Here is a 24,353-nt window from a genome sequence, read left to right on the forward strand (position 1 = left end):
AACTGTAAGCATCTAATAAAAATCTGAAAACCGTAAGCGTCGCTATTTCTCAAAATCACCAACGATAGTCACAGACGAATATTTTTCTAAAGACGAAGCAACTAACGAGAATCACATGTATTAAATTTGTTTAAAAATTATTTTTGGTAAGACAATAGTTGTAACGCCTTATTTATTAAAACATTAAAAAACAAGAACAATAGCAATTCAGTTTGAAGTATCATTTTCAATAACGTTCATTCAATTTTTAGTATCACTTGACGTTATAAAATAATAAAATAAAGTGTAAAATCTAGTTGAGTGAGTGTACTTAAAAAATAATGGTCTAGTAAACTCTACACAAAATAGTAGTGTGCAACTGGCTAAAATTTAATTTAAAATTTTGTAATGTGTAGAATCACCTGGTGACGGTTTTTAGATATTTTGAAAACTAATTATTCTCGAAAATGAAATTGAAACTTAAAAAAAACATGACATTTTGTAACTCAACAATTGACTCTTAAAATCTGACGTTTCAGCCAATTCTTAACAACGGCAGACAAATACTTTTTCTGCCGCTAGAGGCGTCAGAAACCATAGCAACATTATCCAAAGCACACTGAAACATACATCTAGAAAACAAAATCGTTTATAAAGCATCTTCGTAGACCGCTCCCGATTGTGTTGGCTCAAGATTCTCTGTGGCTGGCTGCAGGGGCTTTTAAAACGTCAGGTGAGGTGCATTGTAGATCCAGTTCACTTATAGCATTGACTATGTATTTAAACATCCATAGTCACTGTTCGTACTAAATAATTCTATGCAAAGATATTATTCTCTTTTAATGACAAATAACAAACAAATTAAGACATATTTACGCGCAAACTGTTTTTTGAAATTTTGTTGTTGCCAACCATAGTAACTGTATTCAGATAAAACTTAAATCATCCATTCTTAAAAAGTGAAAATTTCAATTTTTTAAATTACTTCTATATCTAATTTGCAGACGTTTGAAGAAAAAATACTATAGAAAAGTGACTTTTTGTGTTTCGTTTGTATTTGCCGGTCTCCCGTCGGTCGGCCGTCAAAATTACAAACTCCTCACAAAAAGTTTCACTTTTGCTCCTCATAAAATAATATACCATTATCCAAAATAAAGTGCATTCAAAATAGGAAAAAAACGCAACATTTTATTAAAAATAAGATTTAAGTTCATAGTTTAACAAAAAAGTGCACACAAAATAAGCTGAAATTTGGACAAAGTACCAACTGATAGCTTTTAAATTACAGAATTATTTCATAAGTAGTTCTCGCACTGTTTATTACTGGAGCAAATCCTGCTAGCTGCATGATGAAGTTATTCATCCTCCAAGATCTAAATTAATAACGTGTCAGGATTAATGAGATGATAGATTACTAATTAAGTGAATAATGTATGTTACAATTAGTTACAAAGCTCTCTATTCCCACATTGTCATTCCGATATTAATTAAGTATTAATAAAACATCAAGAGCTTCTCTTATTTTTCATGAATGAATACAGTGAATTTATTATTTTACCATTGCAAATAATGAGGGTAAACTGTAAAAATTCCATTTTAATTTTGGGGAAAACATGTTTTGATCTCCACCGCGTTTGAACCGGATACTAATTTTGTTGTGTATGTGTGTTTGCACATTATATCATGAAAATACTTACTCAGCAAATGAAAAAAAAAAAACAAATTGGTAGAATTTTCGACAAAATGTCAACCTCTTAATATGTTTATGATTTATTTTGATGATACTGTTGATGCGTTTTACAATCCTGTCTATTTGACAGAGGAGTAATAACATAAGTCAAGTAGAACACTGCCACTTACACCTTTAAATTTATAAACAATTCATAGTTTTCTTTATTAAATTTTTACAGCTTATTTTGAATTTTTAAAAATTAATTGAAATTAATATTTATACTTCCCGAGCGTAAGCGAAGGAAGTATCGTAATCGAGTCTGTCGGCCGACTCTCTACTTTTATATTTTCTCGACTTCTCGTGTACCACTAGAGTACGAAGAAATAGGTCCACCGTTTCCGTCTGTCTGTCTGTTGGTCTGTCTGTCTGTCTGTCTGTCTGTCTGTCTGTATGTATGTCTGCTGTCTGTTCGGAATTATATTAGATAGATAATTTCCGAAACTACTGGACCGATTATTCTCAAATTTTGTATGCATATTAGGAATATCACGTAAGTGGTAAAACACTAACCAAATTTTGTTTAATCATTCCCACCAAGAATGATGATGTCATCTCAAAATTGTACATAGTAAATGGATTTTAAATTGTATCAAATAACATAGTCCTACACGTGTAGTTTATGAATCCGTGTTGAGTTTTACTCGAAACGTCTTGAATTTTAGAAAAAAAAATCAAAAATTTATGTAACATTTTGCAATTTAATTTTGAATCTGTATAAAATCGAATGCTTTGAAATCTTGCAGATGTTTTAAAGTTATCACAAGCATGGCAAATTTTTAATCAAAATATATCTGCTTACCCCCTCAAAAATTGATGAAAAAATTTTGCCGAATAAATCCTACCTAAAATGTGCAAAGTGTGATGAGTCTATACTTGTGCTTGTGATTTTAACATTGCATTTGAATTGCTTGTACAGAGTGATAAAAAAAAATTAATGAATGAGTCAATTTGTTAAGTCAAGTCAAATAAAGTTCGCAAAATCAAATGTTATCATTTTTCGAAATAAGATGGACATGTTTTAATGTACCTCAGGGACGAGGGAATTTCTGTCGAAATAACCTTAGACCAATTTTTTTATTTAGGGTTTATCATAAAAAAAATAAAATTTTCCGAAAAAGTGGGGGCGTACTTCATTTAATTTTTCCAAAATCCGTACCACAGGGAAGTAAATTGTGTCGCACACTATAAGTGCGCATTTTTACAGAATATTATTAAATAAACTTCAAAAACAGAAGCGAGGGAACTTCCGTTTAAATAATTTTGGACAATTTTCCATTAACTGGCCACCTCCAAATAGATACTTCGCAAAACCACTTAAAAATTATTCATTTACCTAGTGATTGTTATTTTATTGAAGAATCATTTTTACTGTTGACACAGGATATACAGATTAGCTATTAACAAAGAGACAAATACTTAAATACCTACAGAATAAAATTTAATTTAAGAAAATAACAGAAACAGTGGAAATATATGACTTTTACAAATTTTACAATGATAAAGAAGGACTCTTAGTTATTGTGGAAAAATTTTATAGAACTCAGAAAATAAAAACATTTGCCGAATTGTACTTGCAGCCTTTGTGTAATTTAATGTAGCGCAACTTGAATTAGTTTTCTAAAAACAAACTTTTGCATAAAAGCTTGCATTAAAACAACTTCCTACATTTGCAAACATGAAGTTTCCAGAGAAATACGTGGTTAAATATAATTTATATAATCCTTTATTTGTCACGATGTTATTAAATCTGTAACGCTTAAAAAAATTCTAGACGATATTTGAAGCTATTGTGTTATCGAGACTCTCGAATTGTTTTTAGTTAATGCAATAAGACGAAATTCCGAAGAAGAATGGATTACAGCAGTACTCTGAATTTATGAAAAATCTGATGGCAAAAATCGTGGCAAAATATTTATGGTTTTAAATTCGCACGTGCTCTAATGCAAGACAATAGGTGGGGTGTTTCTTTGTATTTGGGAAACTTTTATCTTGTTTGATGGGCCGTAATACGTCTGTAGGTCCATAGATCAAGCTTGCTTCAACCAAACTTGTAACAATAATAATCCTGGGAGGGTGTTTTTGTCGTCGGGCTTGATGACGGCACAACTCGGAACATTTGTTTATGACGTGTAGTAGGAGGAAAAAACACGGCAACAAAGAGACAAGCCTAGATCTTCGTTAACCAAATCCTCGTCAAGTATAACGTCTTTATTAGTCCCTTTTCCCTAAAACAGAGCAAAGAGGCCACCGCACAACTAATTGCGCTAGAGAATTAATATAACATCTGTAAGCCTCTTGTGTGCGTATGTAGAAGATTCGCATCTCCAGGAACAAGTATCTACAACCCGAATTGCATTGTTGAACGTCGCACGATAATTAATTCGAATGAATAAGATTAATAGATCTAAACAAAGATACCTAAGGTTGGTACGGTCTTAATTAAAGCTCGTTCCGGGGAGAACTCGTCAGGACGTGTTCTACTAGACTTGAATTATATTTACTCTCGGCACTTCCTGCGGAATACGTGACATTCACATGTGTTGCCGCCGTTATCCTTATGTACTGAGTGTATTTGTATTGATAAGACGAGTTTGGGGACGGCCCGGCGGCGGTGACGCAAATGTCAGCTAAAGTCGGTCCTGATTTATTGTCACGGGTTAAATCGCTGGCGTGGCTGGCGATATTCATAATGCTGAACGTCTTCGCTTTATAATCTTATAAACAGTTGTGCTAAAAGTCGACTTCCAGACGTGACTATATTTAAACTGACAATAATTGCTCAGTTCACGCAGTTTTAGTAGAAAATAATAAAAAAATACAGTGTTTGTTGAAAGTCTTTTTAAATTCTTAAATCCACGAAACTCTTAATTTATAGTTAGCTACAGTTGTCTTAGATGTTAGGGAAAGGTTAGGCAAAATAGGGTCCTTACTGAGATTCGTCGTGGTAGGGTAAACTGATACTTATATGAATTTTTTATTGTATGCTTTATTTAAAATTTTGTGTTTTTTTGTGTTGTAGTGATTATTAAATACAAATACATAATGTTTTAATCAATTATTAGATTAACTGAATTTTTTTTCAATTCTTAACGATATCTACGAGAAAAACTCCAGCTTGTATTTGTTGTTATACCTGGAGATTTAATTTATCCGAAGATAGATGAGATGATATTGATGGATCTTTAAGAGAATAACAGCAAAAATATCCTTTGTTAGCATCTCTAGACATGTGAGTAATGGCTCCTTTTCAAAGAATATTGGTTGTAGGAGTTGGAAAATCAAAGGCAGACATATGAGGAGCTGCAACCCGTGGGACAGAGAAATTTAACGACGACAAGAGATCAAAACAATCAAGTTTCCCCACACCTAAAGGTAAAAAATTTCAAGAAGCGTCGTTGAATTTTTTCAATTGCTAATTGGTGTGTAATTGGGTACCATACAATAGATGCATATTCCAGTTTACTGACTATAAATGAAAATAAAGAGTCTTAATTAAACAAGGATTCATAAAGCCAATACTTGTTTGGTATATAAATTCCAGTATCTTGGAAGAAGTCAAACATATGTCATTGATGTGCTCAATAAAAGACAACTGCGGATCAAAGGTAACAATAAGATCCTTAACAACTTCTCTCTTTTGTAATGATAATGAGGCTATACATTACATAGGAAGTAGGAATTGGATATGCTTTTCTCGTATAAGTTAGATAGAAACACTTGTCAGGATTCTGTCTTAGTTGCAAAAGCTGACAGCCATCAATAAACAGATTTAATTGAGCTTGAAAGTCAATATAATCAGATTCACTGTTGATAGAGACATATAGTTTTATGTCATCAGCATAAGCTAGTATTTTACACTTCATAGACGCAAGCAATTCATTAATAAACAAAATAAATAGTAGTGGACAAAAATTAAAACCTTGAGGTACCCCAAAGGATCCAACATAACTAAACTACTAAACGAAACCACTGTAAAAAACAAAATTTATCTTATTATTGAGGTAAGACGCTATGAGTTTTAAAAAGCTAGACGTAAATCCCAATATCAAAATGCACTAAGCTTTTGCAATAAGATGCTGTCAAAAGCACTGGAGAAGTTCATGTTGGTGTGTTGACAAATGACTACGAACATTGCACAAGATGTTTCTATAAATGACTAACTCGAATACTTTGGCGAAGTTAGAAAGAATTGAAATGAGTTAGTAATTATTAACATCTGATTTATCTCCCTTTTTGAAAATTGGAGTGATTCTAGTAGATTTCCAAGAATCCGGAAAAGCAGAACTTTTTATGGTAGATTTATTATATGATTATGATTGATAGCGGTTTAGCCAGCAGAAATCTAACATCCCAAACAAGATAACTGGGGATAAGATCCTCACCAAAACTAAACTTGTTAGCTGCAGTACTGATAATTTCAACTAACTGTTCCTCCGTAACAGGCTGCATGCTGCAAGACAATTTATTAGTAATGATGTCGGAAATGCCAATGTTTGCAGCAGAAAGATACATATTCAAAAATTTTTCAGCAAACATATCCACAATTTTCCGTGGATCAATAGAGACATTTCCATTATACAGGGTGACTGCGAAATATGTGCAAATATTTTAACCACGGCATCCCCCACCCCAGTAGAGCCGAAATATAGAAAAAACAAATTAAAAATCGAATGGGGCAAAACCACCATGAACCACCCTCGACACGAAGGCACTGAGCCACCTTGTAAACAGAGTTGGAAAAACGTTCGACTAAAAACGACCCAAACACTTTCAGTTTCAATTAAAAGTAAAACCGACTTTTTGCTGCTTATCATTCGTTCATTCATTTACTCATTCATCGTTAAAGGTCAGTGTGAAAGTTTTTTGGTAATTTTGATTCTGACGGATGTTTGGTCCTTGTCACAACGATTTTACATTATTTATTGGAACAGAAATAAGAGCAACTTAGAATGCTACTACCTTTTTACAAGAAATGTTGAAAATGTTGTTCTTGACTAGCAATACAGGCGTCAGAGCGTCGCAAGAGGTTTGTTGATAGGCAAAAAAACACCGGAGTAGCGGCTCTTCAATAATTTCTGGACACTGTTGATCTCCACAAACGAATTGTTTCATCCAACCAATACACCTTTCTCGAAAACCGTCTCTTGAAATCGTACTTGTTGACGACTATGTGGAGTTCCATTGGACAAAAAGTGAGTTACACAACGTGGACAATCAGTGGACTCCAAACCGTGCACTTTGTCAACATGGTATGGATGTGGCCGTGTTCTTTTAATGTAGGATGCACTACAAACTGCGAAAATCCAAATTCTCCTTTCTGCCCCATCACGACCACGATCGTAAATTTGAGGTTGAAGGTAACATGATCTCGGAGATGCTGTACCACCATATCGACACACTCTGCATTGGAAAACTGGACCATACACCGATTTCAACGACCGCTCGATAATGACTGGCCCTTTTCGTGTTTTTCACGTTGCGATTAAAAAAGTGCCTGATAAAGTTACTTTTTTGGTTCTTACTCCGAGTCCCCTACCCATTCATTGCAGTAATTATGTAGGTCACGAAACATTACCAGCGGCGCGTATAACAATTTACATTTAATTTCAAATAATTTTTTCTAGACACTGCTACCACTTAGGACCGTGAATTTTTGCCAGTGACATAATCATATTGTGAGCTATTGCCCATTTTTTTTTTGCATGTATTTTGCAGTCAGCCTGTATTTAGGTGATTTTGCTAGGGATACGTGTTGTACCGTTCTTCGAGCGGACATATTTCCATAAATTTTTGAATGAAGAGACTGTTTGCTTTGCTAACGCCCTAAGCCTTTTGAACTCAATGGGGCAGAATGCACTGAACGTCTTCTTCCACTTCTTTCTGTAATAATTCTTAATTTTTAAAGTTTAAATTATGTGTTTATCAAACCATCCCGGGTAACTAGACTTTTTAAGCGAGTACAAGGAAACAGAAGGGTCAAGTATATTGTAAAATATTCTATACAACTCAGTTACAGCATCATTTACATCACTATATGCTGACAAAGATGACCAGTCAATTTCGATAATATCATTATACAGGGTGACTGCGAAATATATGCAAATATTTTAACCACGGCATCCCCCACCCTAGTAGAGCCGAAATATAGAAAAAACAAATTAAAAATCGAATGGGGCAAAACCCCCATGAACCACACTCGACACGACGGCACTGAGCCACTTTGTAAACAGAGTTGGAAAAACGTTCGACTAAAAACGACCCAAACACTTTCAGTTTCAATTAAAAGTAAAACCGACTTTTTGCTGCTTATCATTCGTTCATTCATTTACTCATTCATCGTTAAAGGTCAGTGTGAAAGTTTTTTGGTAATTTTGATTCTGACGGATGTTTGGTCCTTGTCACAACGATTTTACATTGTTTATTGAAACAGAAATAAGAGCAACTTAGAATGCTACTACCTTTTTACAAGAAATGCTGAAAATGTTGTCCTTGACTAGCAATACAAGCGTCAGAGCGTCGCAAGAGGTTTGTTGATAGGTAAAAAAACACCGGAGTAGCGGCTGCCACTTTCACTTGTTGAAGCTCTTCGATAATTTCTGGACACTGTTGATTTCCACAAACGAATTGTTTCATCCAACCAATACACGTTTCTCGAAAACCGTCTCTTGAAATCGTACTTGTTGACGACTATGTGGAGTTCCATTGGACAAAAAGTGAGTTACACAACGTGGACAATCAGCGGGCTCCAAACCGTGCACTTTGTCAACATGGTATGGATGTGACCGTGTTCTTTTACTGTAGGATGCACTACAAACTGCGAAAATCCAAATTCTCCTTTCTGCCCCATCACGACCACGATCGTGAGTTTGAGGTTGAAGGTACCATGATCTCGGAGATGCTGTACCAGCAACACACTCTGCATTGGAAAACTGGACCATACACCGATTTCAACGACCGCTCGATAATGACTGGCCCTTTTCGTGTTTTTCACGTTGTGATTAAAAAATTGCCTGATAAAGTTACTTTTTTGGTTCTTACTCCGAGTCCCCTACCCATTCATTGCAGTAATTATGTAGGTCACGAAACATTACCAGCGGCGCGTATAACAATTTTCATTTAATTTCAAATAATTTTTTCTAGATACTGCTACCACTTAGGACCGTGAATTTTTGCCAGTGACATAATCATATTGTGAGCTATTCCCCATTTTTTTTTTGCATGTATTTCGCAGTCAGCCTGTATAGCTTAACAAATCTCGCGTTTTAAAATTCCAGCATTTAGCATCAAGTGATGGAAACTGAGGAGGCTTAGAGGACAACACAAATTCAGCAGTAATTCAAAGGGCTGGATGATATAAATCTTCACTCAAGAGTGGTAGCTCCTCATGACAACCATGAGCACAGACCTCAAAGTTGGTAAAGACTAAGTCCAAATAATGTTTATTGCAGTTAGGAACATGATTATGTTGCATAAATTTAAGTAGTGCAAAATGAATAAGGGTCTGAAGTTTGCCGCTTAAGGATGAATTAGATGCAAGATTATTGAATTGTGGAAGATTAAAGTCACAGGCAAGAATGACCGGTTTCCTAATAGTAGAATTTCAAGCCGTTCCAGGAAGAGTTTATAGTCTGGAGAAGATGTATTAGGGGGAACATAAACCGCTGCAAGAAATATGCTAAACATATTGATAGTACATTTCAAGATAACTAAATCAATTGCCGACATGATTGTGGTGACAGACGGTGCATATACCATTTCTGGAGAATAGTTATTTGAAATGGCGATAAGAGCACGACCACCTTTTTGACGCCCCAAAGCAGAAAATCTGCGATCATACCTAAAAACATCATAAAAGACAGGAAAGATTTTAGAGTCATATACAGAGTCATTCAACCATGTTTTAACGTTACCGTAAGGATGGTAAATCGTTAATCAAAATTTAATGAGGCAATTTATTTTACTGCACAAATCACAAACGACTTACCTCATTTTCCCGAAAAATTAAATATACAGTACTATTATTATTAGTCTTACACTGCATCTAACTAAATTGATATCTGTGTCCTCACTAAATATATAATTAAAGATATTGAAGACGTCATCACAAAATGTTCTTATGGAAAAGTTCAATTGAAACATACGCATAGCATGCTTGTGTACCTGTCCACACATATCTTTATAAAAATATTAATATGTTTAATAATAATAGACTTTTGGGGATGGGGTGAGATTAGAGAATAATAGCAGACTAATTTGTATGTTGTAATTCTAGAATCTCGAAAGTTGTTCTGTTAATCTAATCAATGCATATCATTACTTGGTCTTAGTACCCGTAATGATAGAAGTCTTGCCTGAATGCCGGTCATTTCCGGGTCAGTGGTGGGTCTTAATATGTTTATTGCCCAACAGCTCATATGAACCTATTACAGAGCAATTGATACAAACTAAAGTATTATCAATACAAAAAAAGAAAAATAAATAAATAAGTACAAATAAATATACCGGATACCTGAATAATAAGTCTAAATTAAGAGTTACTTAGCAAGTAGAAAACAGACGAAAAAGATAATATAAAGTAAAAAATAATAATATTAATAATAATAATTCTAAACATAAGTGATAATTAATAATTACTCTCTTGCGAAGATACTTAAAGTTAAATACTTAAGATCTTTTAGATTTATATTAAAAATGTCACAAATCTCTCAGTTTGTTGTTAAAATTACTACACATAACATTAATCGGGCTTTTTACCAAAATATTTGTGCGAGCGGTGGATAGATGCCAAGGTAAAGAGTGTCTGTTATTTACACGTGGTACATGAAAGAAGATTTTGGCCAAAAGTTCACTGCAGTCAATTTTATAATTGACGATTTTAAAAAGAAACATTACAGCACTAACTTCTCTTCTAGCATGTAAAGACGGTATATTAAACTCTCTTTGAAGTATCAAATTGTCACATCCTCTAGCAGGGTAGGTGCCATATTTTTTAAACCATAAGTATTTAAGAAATTTTTTTTGAACTGATTCCATGACATTAATATAGCAATAATAGATTGGATACCAAATTAGGCAACCATACTGTAAGCGTGATATAATGTACGTATTAAACAGCATTTTCATAGGTTCAGTAGAAGTGAAGTCACGACATTGTCTAATTATAAATCCAAGCAAAGAGAGTGAATGTTTTACTACTTCATCAATATGGAACCGAAAAGAGAGCCGAGAATCAAAATAAATTCTCAAATCTTTTACAACATCACACCTGGTGACGTGTTCTCCATTTATTGTGTAATCAAATACAATAAGAGATTTTTTATTACCAAATGACACAATGTTACATTTACTAATATTCAAAAAGAAGTTATTATTAGAACACCAAATTGTAAGTTTATGTAAGTCCTCCTGAAGTTGCAAAGCATCATTAAGATCATTTATAATATAAAAAAGCTTAGCATCATCTGCATATAATAGAATGTGACAATTCAGTGAATCAGGGAGATCATTGATAAGAACAGAAAAAAGTAGAGGCCCAAGATTGGAGCCCTGGGGAACACCGGATACTGCCTTAAAGAAGAATGATGAAAAACCATTGTAAAAAACGTATTGCAATCTATCACTTAAATATGACCTTATAAGTTCCAAAAGTTTACCAGAAAAACCGTACGATTCTAACTTTAACAATAATAAACTGTGATCAATTCGGTCGAAGGCCTTTGCAAAGTTTGTGTAAACGGTGTCAACTTGGGACTGATTGTCAAGTGCCTCTGAAAGAAATTGTGAAAAACATGGAAGAGGTTCATTCAGCGATCTCCGTGGCAGCAGTGGGCAGCATTTCCGACAAAGGAAACACCACCCCGCGGAAGAGGTTCATTCAGCGATTTCTGCGGCAGCAGTGGGCAGCATCTCCGACGAGGACACGCCACCCCGTGGAAGAAGTCGTCATTCAGCGATTTTCGCGGCAGTAGTGGGCAGCATCTCCGACGAGGAATCACCACCCCGTGGAAAAATCTTCAACATCGGAACTAGGGCTTCAACAAGAGGGAGTCAGCACACGTTCAGCTACACTCTTATCGTGGACGAGTGTAAACCATTGAGAGGAGAAAGAATACGATGTGACGGAGGTGCCGATTAATAAACTGTCCCGATGGCAATTGGTGGAAAAAATTCGCACGCATTTTTGGCGACGCTGGAGTCGCGAGTACCTAACGCAACTGCAATCAAGATCTAAATGGCAGAAACAGCAAGACCACCCGGACGCGCTAGTTGGGTCACTCGCGCTCATTAGAGAAGAAAATGTACCACCTCTCACATGGAAAACCGGACGGATCACGGTTTTCATCCAGGGGACGACGGTGTAGTGCGGGTGGTAACAATCAAAACTGTTCATGGACTCACTAAACCCGCCCTACGTAAAGTGTGCGTTTTACCTATAGACACAAATTAGTGCGCGATCAATTGACATTGCTTATGATGCGAACAGACTATTATAGGGGTTTTTCCCGTTTAGACATTTTGGTACAATTTTCAATTTTCCAGGCCACCCTTCTAGGCCAGCCAGTCGTAATATGTTGAAGGACGCACCTTCAAGAGGGGAAGTCATGTGTGGTACCACCCGGAGTTCTCGGCCGCTCGGCTCTCGTCGGGTGTTCGGTACCACCCCCAAATGTATTCATCACCGCCCTCCTGGACGAACGGGTGGCGGACGCAGAGTCACCAAAAACCCGTCAACGGGCACGCGTCGCAAAAATACATAAATGTTTCATTATCAAGTATATATATTAACATATACATAATAATCAATAAATCGTTGTTTATTTGGTTTTTAATAATCTTACGGTAATATTTAAATTTAGAGTAGTAAAATTCGTTAAGTGACTGTTTAAATTTTTTGTGATAATAAGATTTAAATTTAATATTATTAATAATAGAGAGATCGAACCAAGGTGGTACTTTATCTTGATGATTATGATATACTGGAACATGCTTATCCAAAACTTGATATAAAATGTCATAAAAACGCTCGGTTAGAATATCAATGTCATCAGAAGTATTTAAAACTGACCAATCAATGTTGCACAGATCCTGATAGAGGAAGTGAAACCTGGCTTTTTTAAAGTTATATACACTAGTATTAGGTGAATTATTAGTGGGGAAGCTATTAAATGTAGTGTTAGTTGTGTTAACCACAATAGAGAGAGCAGGGTGGTAGCTGTCCTCTACAACTAAAGGGGAATCATCGTGTTTGACAGAACAATCAACATTGGCAAAAACAAGATCTAGTAGCCTGCTGTTTCTATTTTTAATAATATTGTATTGCTCTAAATTTAAAAATTTACAAAAAGTATTAAGAGTATTAACAAGAATATTATCATTGTTTATTATGAATTCTGGAACGTTAAAGTCACCCAGTAATAAGAAATTTTCATTTGTATTAAAGTTATCTTCAAAATATTCACAAAACCTTAACAACTCATTAAGTGATGGAGTTCTACAAAAATAAACAACAAAAATGTGTAAGAAGGTACCATTTAAAAAACATTTACAACCTACAATTTCAATCATATCTAGATCATTCCGTAATTGACTTAATTCAACAATTGTCACAGGTATATGGATTCTCAAAGCAAGCAAAACACCACCTCCTCTGGACAAGTTCAGTGCATTATAATTACGGTCACATCTAAAAATTATATATAAGTGAGGAGGGAAAATTTCGGAATCAGAAATAGAGTCTTGTAACCAAGTCTCTGTGATGCAAATAATGTCATAAGTTAAATCTAAAACTGAAATTGAAAGTAGGCTTAGTTTGTTTCGAATACTCCGTGTATTTTGATAATATAAAGAAGTAGATGAAATGTTGGGCTTTACGATTTTAAATGATTGGATACTTTTATAATGCGCGGAATACCTTTGACGAACTTAATTTGAAGATTGCTCTCCCCTTCAGCTTCTCTACGTTGTAACTCTTGCTTCACATTCCGAAAATATGCATTTTGTTTCGGCGTTTTGTCAGAGGATACATTTACTTACATTATGAAAACGCTGACTGTTCTGTATTCTGTTACGGTTTTCTTTTACCTTACGCAACACAGAAAGAACATGGTCCGGATTATCCAGAATAATACGAATAGGACGTTGTAGGGACCTATTAGGATCAAATTTGCCTTTATTTTAACTTTTCATAAATAAAATAACTTTTGACCATTTTTTTTACGATTTCAGAAATAGTTAAATGCAGGAATGGCTAATTAATCATGGGGTCAATTTCAAAGAAAAATTTTCGAAAAAAGTACTTTGGAACAGACCCCGACATTGCTGATGAGACATTGAGTTCTTATATTACTTTCATACCATTGTCAATACAATCCTAATGAAAGTCACCAAAATTTATGGCCATCTCTAGACTACCCAATACAAATGACAAAGTTTTTGTAAACATACTCAAGAACTTAGTTTGGTCGACTGGAAAAACATGAGAAATTTACCGTTCGAAAATATTCCTCCTTTTATTATTTCATTAGGAGAATTTGAATCAGAATTAGATGATGACAGTGACCTAGAAAATGAATTAGATTCTTTCAGTGAATTAAAGGGAATTAAAAATAATGAGCAGAGCTTTTCAGAGTTATGTAAGGTTTAAAATTAAATACATCCTTATTATTATGTTAACATTAATAATCCTGATTTTCAAAGCAATTTTCCAGAAATATTGTTTCCAAACAAGAACATAATTGAAAATTGAAAGTTATACATCATGTAATCAAATTCATACTGAATATGTTTAAGGCTTCAGATTTATGGTGAAATTATTAAGTACAATTAGAAGAAGCAGTCATTAATTGTAAAAATTCTAATTATTTACTTTGTTTATTCACGTTGTCAGGCTTTGGATATGCTGTACCTACGTATATTAGCAATAAATTGTACCTATGATTTTACACAGAGTAATAAAAGGTTAAATAAATTAGTAAAAGTTGAAACTTCATTAACAGCGAAGTTTATCGGACCATCCAAATAACTGAATTCATACCTCATTTTTAAAGCCGTTTTTAAACTTTAAAAAAGTGCCAAATTTCCATAACTGACTTTTATTCACAAAGATAGTGAATAGAGTGTACGTATATTCCTTCCTCCATGAATTAATCTGAGGTACAAACTTTAACACACTAATATGTACCTACATTATTTAATGCAAAACAACATAGCTAACTAATACTAAATGTGATAAATGTGCAAACGAGTATACAGATAATGATAAAATCATTTGTGATATCGGCTACCTTCCGATCCACATAAAAATAGTTCTTTTTTGAGAAATGCGACATAATAACGATCATCGCTCATCTAAAAGGAGAAATTGCCTCTCTGAAAGCTGATATGGATGAGTTGACAAAAACACTAATAAGACTGACTCCGTACAAGTTAAAAACGATTTATTGCAAATGGAATTAATCAATGTACTTGAAGGTCGGCGATGATGTTCAAACAACCTTATTCTTAACAACCTGGTGTCTAAAAAGGAAACATCCATTCAACGTAGAGTTGATGACCATGGCGATGTAGAGAGACTCTGTCATGTAATTATGTAAGGTGATGTAGGTTAAGAAATTTTGTCTTAGAAAATTCGATGTAAATAACTCTCGCCTTTTGAAAATTACGTTTGATATCCCCAACCACTAAAGTGTTGAGAAAATAAAAATAAAGAAACTAATCGACATTATTTAAACCAAGATTTATCGCCAAATCAACGTAACATTTGCTATTTAGTTAGAAAAGAATTAATTATACGACAGTGTAAAGAAAATGACGAAAATTTATGTATATGTAAACTATGCTAGGGTAGTTAATCCATTTGTAGGTACAGGATTGTCGAATTCTGCAAAATGATGTTAATAGATTCTGTAGGCGTTGTGTAGAAAATAAATCAATTGTAAGTGATAGTTACCCCAAAAACTCAAAATATATATTTATAAATACAATTATATTACAAATGATAAGGTAGTTGATAGAGTCTTTAAAATTTAACATTATATCATTTGTTTTACCTATTGACCATATCTGTACACAAGTTATAACAATTTCGGGCTTGACTTAAAGCAAAATGTCTGATTTGGCAAATGTTCACTACTTGTTATCATTGTATCATGCACTGGTAAGGTGGAGACTTAAATAAGCCAGTGTGGGATGGTCACCATTTTATTGGAGTTTTAACTCCTTTCTTGTCGTAATATAGAACACGTATACGACGTGCGCTGGAATAGGATGTCAAGTTCGAAAAATTAACACAAACAGACGATGTTTTCTTAATTAAAACAATAAAGGAGGTTCTTGTTGTTAACTGTGTTTTTCATCATTTGATTATAAGTTTAGCAGTTAATAAACGATTTCACGCGAAAACAATGCCGTTAACTCTTATAGACGCCTCTCAGATTGTCGCTCTGTTTCTGTTATTTTGTTAAATTAAATTTAATTCTGCGTTTATTTGTCTTCTTTTTTTGCTAATTTATACGTCATGGGTCAATTGTGAATAGTTCTTTAATAAAATAACGATCAGTAGTTAAATTATAGTATATTAAAGAACGAGTTTCATAAGCCTAATGTTAAGGCGCGAATTCAAGTGTATAGAAGGAGCGGCTAAGCCGCGAGTTATATAGGGACCTTATGGACGAGTTATCTATACTGTTTTTTCTACCGCGCACGTTTTTTCGCAAAATTTAATTGAAATTTGCGTTTTTTTAAATCTGGGGAATTTTTGTTGTGGTTGGTGATGAGTTGGTCTGACACGAACCACGAAATATTTGAAGTTCAAATTTTCACAACAACTGTAATTCGAATCAATTCGAGTTTTTGTCAATTAAAATGTCTTGTGAAGAAGTTAGTGAAATCCTTACGCCTCCTGAAATACGGGAAATTTTAATTTGACATTTGCCACTGACATTCACCTGATATTTCTCGTCATGGCGGCCAATCTTACCGATCTAAATTACACCAGATCTATTTCAGAACCCCTTTCGGGTATTAACGAACCGATTTGAGGTTTTAATAGCTCTATTAGAAAATCAAAAAAACGTGCGCGGTAGAAAAATAATTTTTAAAGTTTGGTTTTGCAAAATTTTTCAGGGTGGCCGATTTTTTTTGCCGGTCAGAGTATTTCAAATCGAATAAGTTATAAATACTGCTCTAGTGTTTGTAAATATTTACTTGTTACTTTAGTTGGTAAATTACACATTGTACTTTAATTTTTTTTTTATACAATATTATTATAATAATTAATTATGAAATTTCTATATGATAAATAAATAAAATGTTAATCTAATCAATGCATATCATTACTTGGTCTTAGTATCCGTAATGATAGAAGTCTTGCCTGAATGCCGGTCATTTCCGGGTCAGTGGTGGGTCTTAATAAAAAAAAGTATATTTTATAATAAACAACAATTGACAATACATGGATATTTAGTTTAATTAAGGCAATCATCATCATTAATGATGATTTTGTCAAAAAATGCAAATGCAACATATTTTTGGATTTTATTATTTTTTTAAGAGAAAATTAATGACTTCACCGCGTATACGTGTTTAATTTATATAGACTGACAACGCAGAGTTAAAACTCCAACCGTGCGTCCCTGGGTCGACGCACTCTTTTTTACTACATCTACAGTCTAATAATGAGTCTATTCAAATTAAAAAGTTTAAATACCTGCATGTATTTAGTAGAAAATGTTACATATCCATTGAAATATTTTGAGACGTTACAACCATTTTAATCTTAAATCATTATTAGACGACAGAAAGAAACTTTCTTGTAATGTATTCATGTTTAATTTAATTCATTACATGGTGCTATCATACTTATTTGAACTTTAATCTATAATGTACCTTGTACAATCGTCACTCGCTAGTACTTTCAATTCCACATTCTCGCGCAAATTATCATTTGTATTCCCCAGTATTTAACATGTGTAGAAAATGTAATCAAATCTCTTGCCCTGTTTTTGTTTTTCGAGGTAATTTTAAAATGTTTTGTAGCAATTACAAAAAAGCTATTAGTAATTCTGCCGTTTAATAAATACCAACTCCACACATTTATATTTATTTATTAGGTTGTAGTTATTATGCATATGAATATATGTATATGTGGTAAATGCATTTATGGCAAAATGTTGGATTCCATATGTTATTATGATTTTGGATGTCTTCTACATTGTGTGAATGCTTTTCTTGTTGAGATGTTCAAATTTTCCAAATCAATTATTGTTGACCATTTATGTAATTATTGCAAAAGAATATGTTAGCTGTGGAACACAGAATTTATTTACTGCTTTCATTAAATTCTTGTAGTTTAACTGTGTATTTAAAACTAATTTTAATTTTTCCAGATATTCTTTGTAACTCGAAGGATTCTTTTTGTTCTTCATTGATGATCTCGGATTTAAAACGGTGTTAATAGATTTTTCGTGTTATACAAGGGGTTAGATTTTGTAAATTATAAATAAACAAATGACAGGTCTGTATTTTGATGGATCTGTTGTGTCATCATCTTTAGGTTTTAGATATGTTTTACCATAACATAAAAATGTTGGAAATGTGGATGGGATAATAAGGAACTAGTTTAAATGCTTTAGTAAATGAGTGTGTATACAATTATATATGAATTTTTTCATCAAAAATTATTTATGTATTTATTTTGGTCCTGGTGATTTCCAGTTTTATGGTCTTTTGATGGCACTTATCAATTCGTCAAGTGTTATTTGATTATTATCGTTCATTGGTGTAACTGCGGATAGTTTATTGGATATGTGAGGAATCCATTAGGCAGATTCATTAAATTTAATTTTTTGAGATCAAAGTTTGGACCAGAAAGTTGTTAAATCCTGTGAACTTGGAATTCAACCAGTGAATTGAGTTTCGTGTGTAAGTATTAGTTCAGTAAATTTTCATTGATATAAAACTGTATTATGAATTTTTTTGAGATGTGTTTGTATGTTTTAAATCTGTTGATGTATAGGCTAATTTTTTGTAATAAAGTGTCTGTAATTTGTAATAGTTGTATTCATCATAACATTTATAATACAATGAGTTGGGTGAAAATTATTTTTGCTCAATATTGAACGGATGCCTGTAATGATGTTTGGTTGTTCTAACTCCTCTACGCTATTGTGTGAGTTGACCTAGTTGTTTTCTAATGTTATTATTATTAATTTTATAATTTAATCTTGTTTCCCAATTTGGAGTAGAGTAGATATGATTGGTGTTAATTTATTAATTCTTTACTATTGATTAGCCATTGAAGCAAGAAAAAACTAGCTGTGTCGGTAATTTAAATCGTAATAGTATTTTTCTACTCCCACATAGTAATCCATGAATTACGAACTGTCTAGCCTCATAGTAAAACCATAGTTACACCCACTGGCATGTAATGGCCAGTACGTAATATATATATATTACGTGCCTGTTTGAATGGTTTCCATAGCAACAACTATAAACAATAAATATTTGCTGTTACAAAAAAATGGAAGTTGAAATGTCTTCAGAAAGTGATTCAGAGTGTTTAGAACTAACTCCCCCTGAAATAACTGCTCAAGCAGCTGCTGCTTGCAATAATCTCTTGCCTGTAAAATCCAAAAAGAGATACGAAATGATTTATCAGAAGTTTATGAACTGGAGATCCGAAAACAAGGTTACATCATTTTCAGAGACCGTTCTCATGGCATATTTTGGTAAAATGAATGCTGAATTCAAGCCATCTTCATTGTGGGCTATCTATTCGATGCTTAGGAGTACGCTAAGTGTGAATCATAACATAAATATAGCTAATTATAGGAAACTTCAAGCATTTCTAAAAAGGCAGTCTTCTGGATATAAAAGCAAAAAATCAAAAATACTTACAGCAGCACAATTAAACAAGTTCATAAAAGAAGCTCCTGATCTAGTTCATTTATTTACAAAAGTATGTTAAAATTTTCACTATTTTATTTTCTGATAACTCTCACTTTATAGGTAGTACTAATAATTGCTATTTCTGGTGCTTGTCGGCGACAAGAATTGAAAAATTTAAAACAAAATGACATAGAGGACACTGGAAAAATATTTGTTGTGAAAATACCTGATACGAAAACAAAAATATCTAGATCTTTTGTTATTCAGGGATTGTTTTATCAAATTTGTAGAAAATACTTCATTCTTCGTGCGCAAGTTAAAGATGCTAACATCACACAATTTTTACTGAATTATCAGAAAGGGAAAATAACAAAGCAGGTAGTTGGCATTAATAAGATCGGCAGCGTCCCCAAACAAGTTGCTGAATTTCTCAAATTGCCCGACCCAACACGGTACACGAGTCACTGCATGAGAAGAACCTCTGCCACAATTCTTGTTGATGCCGGTGGTGATCTGTTAGAACTCAAACGACATGGTGGATGGAAGTCGGGGGCAATAGCAGAATCTTATGTAGATGAATCTATGGCAAATAAAATTTCCACTAGTTCCAAAATATTACACTCCGTTAAAAATATAAATACTTCAGAAACATTATCTTTGGAACCCACACCATCCACATCTTCTTATTCCCCTAAAATTCCTGGTAGTCCTGAAATAAACCCCTCAACAACAATAACGTCTCAACACAAAAGTAGTGGTTCAAAATCAGAATCTGCCACTTCAATTTCTGCAACCAACAATACAGACGAAACTTTTTTTACACCCTCTTCAACCATGTCAGTCTCGTCGGCATTATTACAAAAATTAGGGGCACCTTTGGTAATAAAAAATTGTAGCAATTTTACTATTAATATAAACAATAATTAATTATGAAATTTAGCCAACCTTTGTAATACACAATTTCTTTCATTATTGGATCAAATTAGAAAGTTTGAGAAAATTTTGACAAAACTAGTTCACAACTAGTTGAGTCTGACTAAAAAAATTAGGTATTACATAGCAATTAATTCGTTTTGCGTTGCAATATTAGCATAAAATCTAGTTGTATATATATATACATAGTTTCCATAATTGTTATATTTTTTTAATAAATTTTTTCAAAAAAAATACTGACTAAGAAAATTTGGTCGTAGAAAAAGTATATGACACAACTCTGGTGGTAAGCTAATTACGAACTCATCTTATATCACTCGCTCGCTACGCTCGCTCGTGTACAAACTTCTTCGTTCGTAATTAGCTTCTTACCACCCTCGATATGTAATATACTATTTTCTACTCCCACATAGTAATCCATGAATTAGGAAACTGTCTAGCCTCATAGTAAAACCATAGTTACACCCACTGGCATGTAATGAATGAACAGGCACGTAATATATATATATATTACGTGCCTGTTTGAGTAGTTTCCATAGCAACTATAAATATTTGCTTTCCCAAAAAAATTTCTTCTGAAAGTGATTCTTCATTATAGATCGTAGAAAAAGTACATGACACAACTCTGGTGGTAACCTAATTACGAACTCATATTACATCACTCGCTCGCTACGCTCGCTCGTGTGTAAACTTCGTTCGTAATTAGCTTCTTACCACCCTCGATATGTAATATACTATTTTCCACGACCACTATGTAATAGCGTCAATTACGCCTAGCCTAGTTGATGTCTAAATGCCTAGTTACATGCACCCTTACGTTATGAAACAGAACTAGCACGTAATAATATTACGTGCATGTGTTGGGGAATTTTCGTTTGAAGGAGATGTCAGCTGGAAATTGCGAACTGTCAAACAGTCGTTTGTAACTGGCGCGTTGTGATTGTGTACATAATTTTCATTGTCTAAAAGCAGGTAAAGAAAATGTTATTTGGGATTATTGCTTTTATGTTGTATAATTCTATGTAGTAAGGATGAGTTCTGACGATTCTGACGAAGAACCTATGACAATGACGCCACCAGAAATAATGCAGCAAGCTGCAGCAACGTCTGACCATCTTATTCCAGAAAAATCAAAACTGAAATATGAATGCACATACCATAAATTTATGGACTGGCGTATTAAAAATCATGCAAAGTCTTTTTCGGAAAATGTGTTAATGGCGTATTTTGGTCACATTAGACCTCAGTTTAAGCCAACATCACTTTGGGCAATGTATTCTATGTTACGGACAATGATTGGAATAAAACACAATGTAAATATTGCCAACTATCCTAAATTAAAGGCGTATCTAAAAAGACAATCAGATGGATATCATTGTAAGAAATCAAAAGTTTTTACGGCAAGTGAAGTTAACAAATTTATTAAAGAGGCCCCACATATGGAAAATTTATTTAAAAAAGTATGTAAAATGTTATTAAATTCAATGCAATAATTTTCTTTATTATTAGGTTGTTCTTATTATTGGCATAAGTGGGGCATGCAGGAAACAAGAACTGAAGGATATTAAAATGAGTGATATTGAAGACACAAGACATTCACTTGTCATTCATATTCCTAAGACAAAAACTGAAAAATCTAGATCCTTCGTAATATCGGGAAATTTTTATAATATTTGCATGGAGTACATAAATTTTCGACGCAACGTAACTGAGCCAAGTATTACTCAGTTATTTCTCAACTTCCAAAACGGAAAGTGCACAAAACAAGTAGTCGGAGTGAACAAAATAGGACAAATACCAAGACAAGTGGCGGAATATTTAAAGTTGCCAACCCCTTCCTTATATACAGGTTGTATAGATATAAGGTTTTTGTATGAAATAGGAAATAATAAAATTATTCTTATATAAAGGTCACGCTTTGAGGAGGACATCAGCAACAATACTTGTTGATGCCGGGGGTGATTTAATGGCCCTGAAAAGGCACGGGGGGTGGAGTTCGTCAACAGTAGCTGAAAGCTATGTTGACGAATCCATGGCCACTAAAACATCAACCAGCAACAAAATATTGCAGTCCATTGAAAACCAAGAAAAGCGTGCTACTATCGGCGTCACAGAATTGTCTGGAACTGAAAATTTTCAAGAGATGCCTTCAACATCAACGGCCATATTTGCACCTACAACTGCAGTATTAGAGAAATGTGCTACTACTGTTCTAGAAAAAACTGGAACGCCAATAATTATAAAAAATTGCCAAAACTTCACGATTAACTTTCATACCAATTCAAATAATTAATTGTTAAGATTTTCAATGTATAATTATGGTTCGTATTTAATAAATAGCTAAAATGAAATATTAACTTCTTTCACATTGAAATATTTTTGAGGTGTGGTCGTGGAAAAAGTATAGTACACAACTCGTGTGCAAACGCTCATTACGCGCTCGTTGAATTACTGCACTCGCCCCTACGGGGCTCGTGCGCAATTTTTCAACTCGCGCGTAATAAGCTATTTAGCACACTCGTTATGTAATATACTATTAACATTACTAGCATGGTAAAAGGGTTTTTACTGGCGGACAGAAGGATATGACTGGCTGGCCTGCGGCTCGCCAGTCACCTTCTGGGGCCAGTAAAAACCCGTTATCTTGCAGGTATTGTTCAATATTTTATTTGTTTCTCACTTGTAAATAACTATTATAAACTATTTAGATTTTTCGATTTATCGTTTTCGATGTATTGAAATGAGTGTGGCGCAAGCTATATTACTGAGGAAGCAGCAATTGTGAGTGAAAATTTGCTTGAATCAATTTTGACTGTCACTTCAACTTATAATAGTTTAAAATGTTTAAAATACATGCCTGTATGAGCACGAGCAGGGCTGTAAAAATTTTACTGGCTAGCCAGTAAAATTTTTACAGGCTATAGCCAGTTAAGTGACGTTTTCATGTTGAATACAGTGACTTGGTAAATTGATGTTTACAAGTGACGAACAAATAATAACTATTGATTTTGTGTATTGGCATTTACCACATCGTATTTGTAAATTGGTGAACAAAGCCTTGAATTATCAAAAGAGTGATAGTAGTGGTGAGAAGCTATTGTCCTAAATGTAATTAATGACCTAAAACTCACAGACTCTGTTGTTGCTGTGAGAGAAATTGTACAACCTAAAAACATACTATTTGTTATCTTGTTTTGTAAGCTTCATTTTTTAATTTTTCGGGAGCAATTTTAGGTATGTAAGGGTTTTGAACTATAGCTCTACGTTGATCTGCTAAGTTTTGAATGGTGACTGGAAAATTCGGGTATTTACGGCTAAAGGGTTCGTGTAGAGGTTTGCGAAAATTAGTTTCATTATTTGTAATTTTATAACGCTTAAATATAAGCGCAATATGAATTAAATTCATTTGAAGAGACTATTTTTTATGCTTTTTGGTTTCATCTCTTAATCTAAATGTTTTTTTATTTCAAACCGTTAGAATTGACAGTTGATTATGAAAAAAGGAATTATTTGTTAGTTATATGAGGCACGTGGAACGAAAACACGAACAACAGTTAACACATTTATTATACAAACACAAGTAAATATATACATTACAGTGAACTTGGACACACGCGCGCGGACCACCGACCAGCCATTCGTGTGACGTTCGTCTTCGTCATAGCTACGTCATCGCTGGCGCAGTCGCGCAGACTACCGCCGAACACGCGCTCCATCTATGTTTCCTAACATTAATTAGATGTAAAATGTAAAATAGGTGTTTAATAATTATAGATGCAGTATCTTGCACTGTAAAGAGTCCTGTTTGGTAAAATAAAGGTAT

General features: G+C 33.7%; 1 protein-coding gene across 1 annotated transcript; it reads left to right on the forward strand.

The window, feature by feature from the left end:
- The first annotated feature begins 21,322 nt into the window (after positions 1 to 21,322).
- Positions 21,323 to 24,259, forward strand: LOC135137744 (uncharacterized). The gene is made up of 6 exons (XM_064067474.1): positions 21,323 to 21,502; positions 21,557 to 21,990; positions 22,040 to 22,379; positions 22,441 to 22,739; positions 23,080 to 23,180; positions 24,130 to 24,259. Exons 2-6 carry the CDS (start codon positions 21,562 to 21,564, stop codon positions 24,257 to 24,259), a joined length of 1,299 nt encoding a protein of 432 aa, XP_063923544.1. The 5' UTR covers positions 21,323 to 21,502; positions 21,557 to 21,561.
- Positions 24,260 to 24,353: the final 94 nt, after the last annotated feature.

Source organism: Zophobas morio, unplaced genomic scaffold, assembly GCF_036711695.1.
Source record: "Zophobas morio isolate AGI-343-1 ecotype UQ-CSIRO unplaced genomic scaffold, CSIRO_AGI_Zmor_V1 ptg000029l, whole genome shotgun sequence".
NCBI classification, from domain to species: Eukaryota; Metazoa; Arthropoda; class Insecta; order Coleoptera; family Tenebrionidae; genus Zophobas; species Zophobas morio.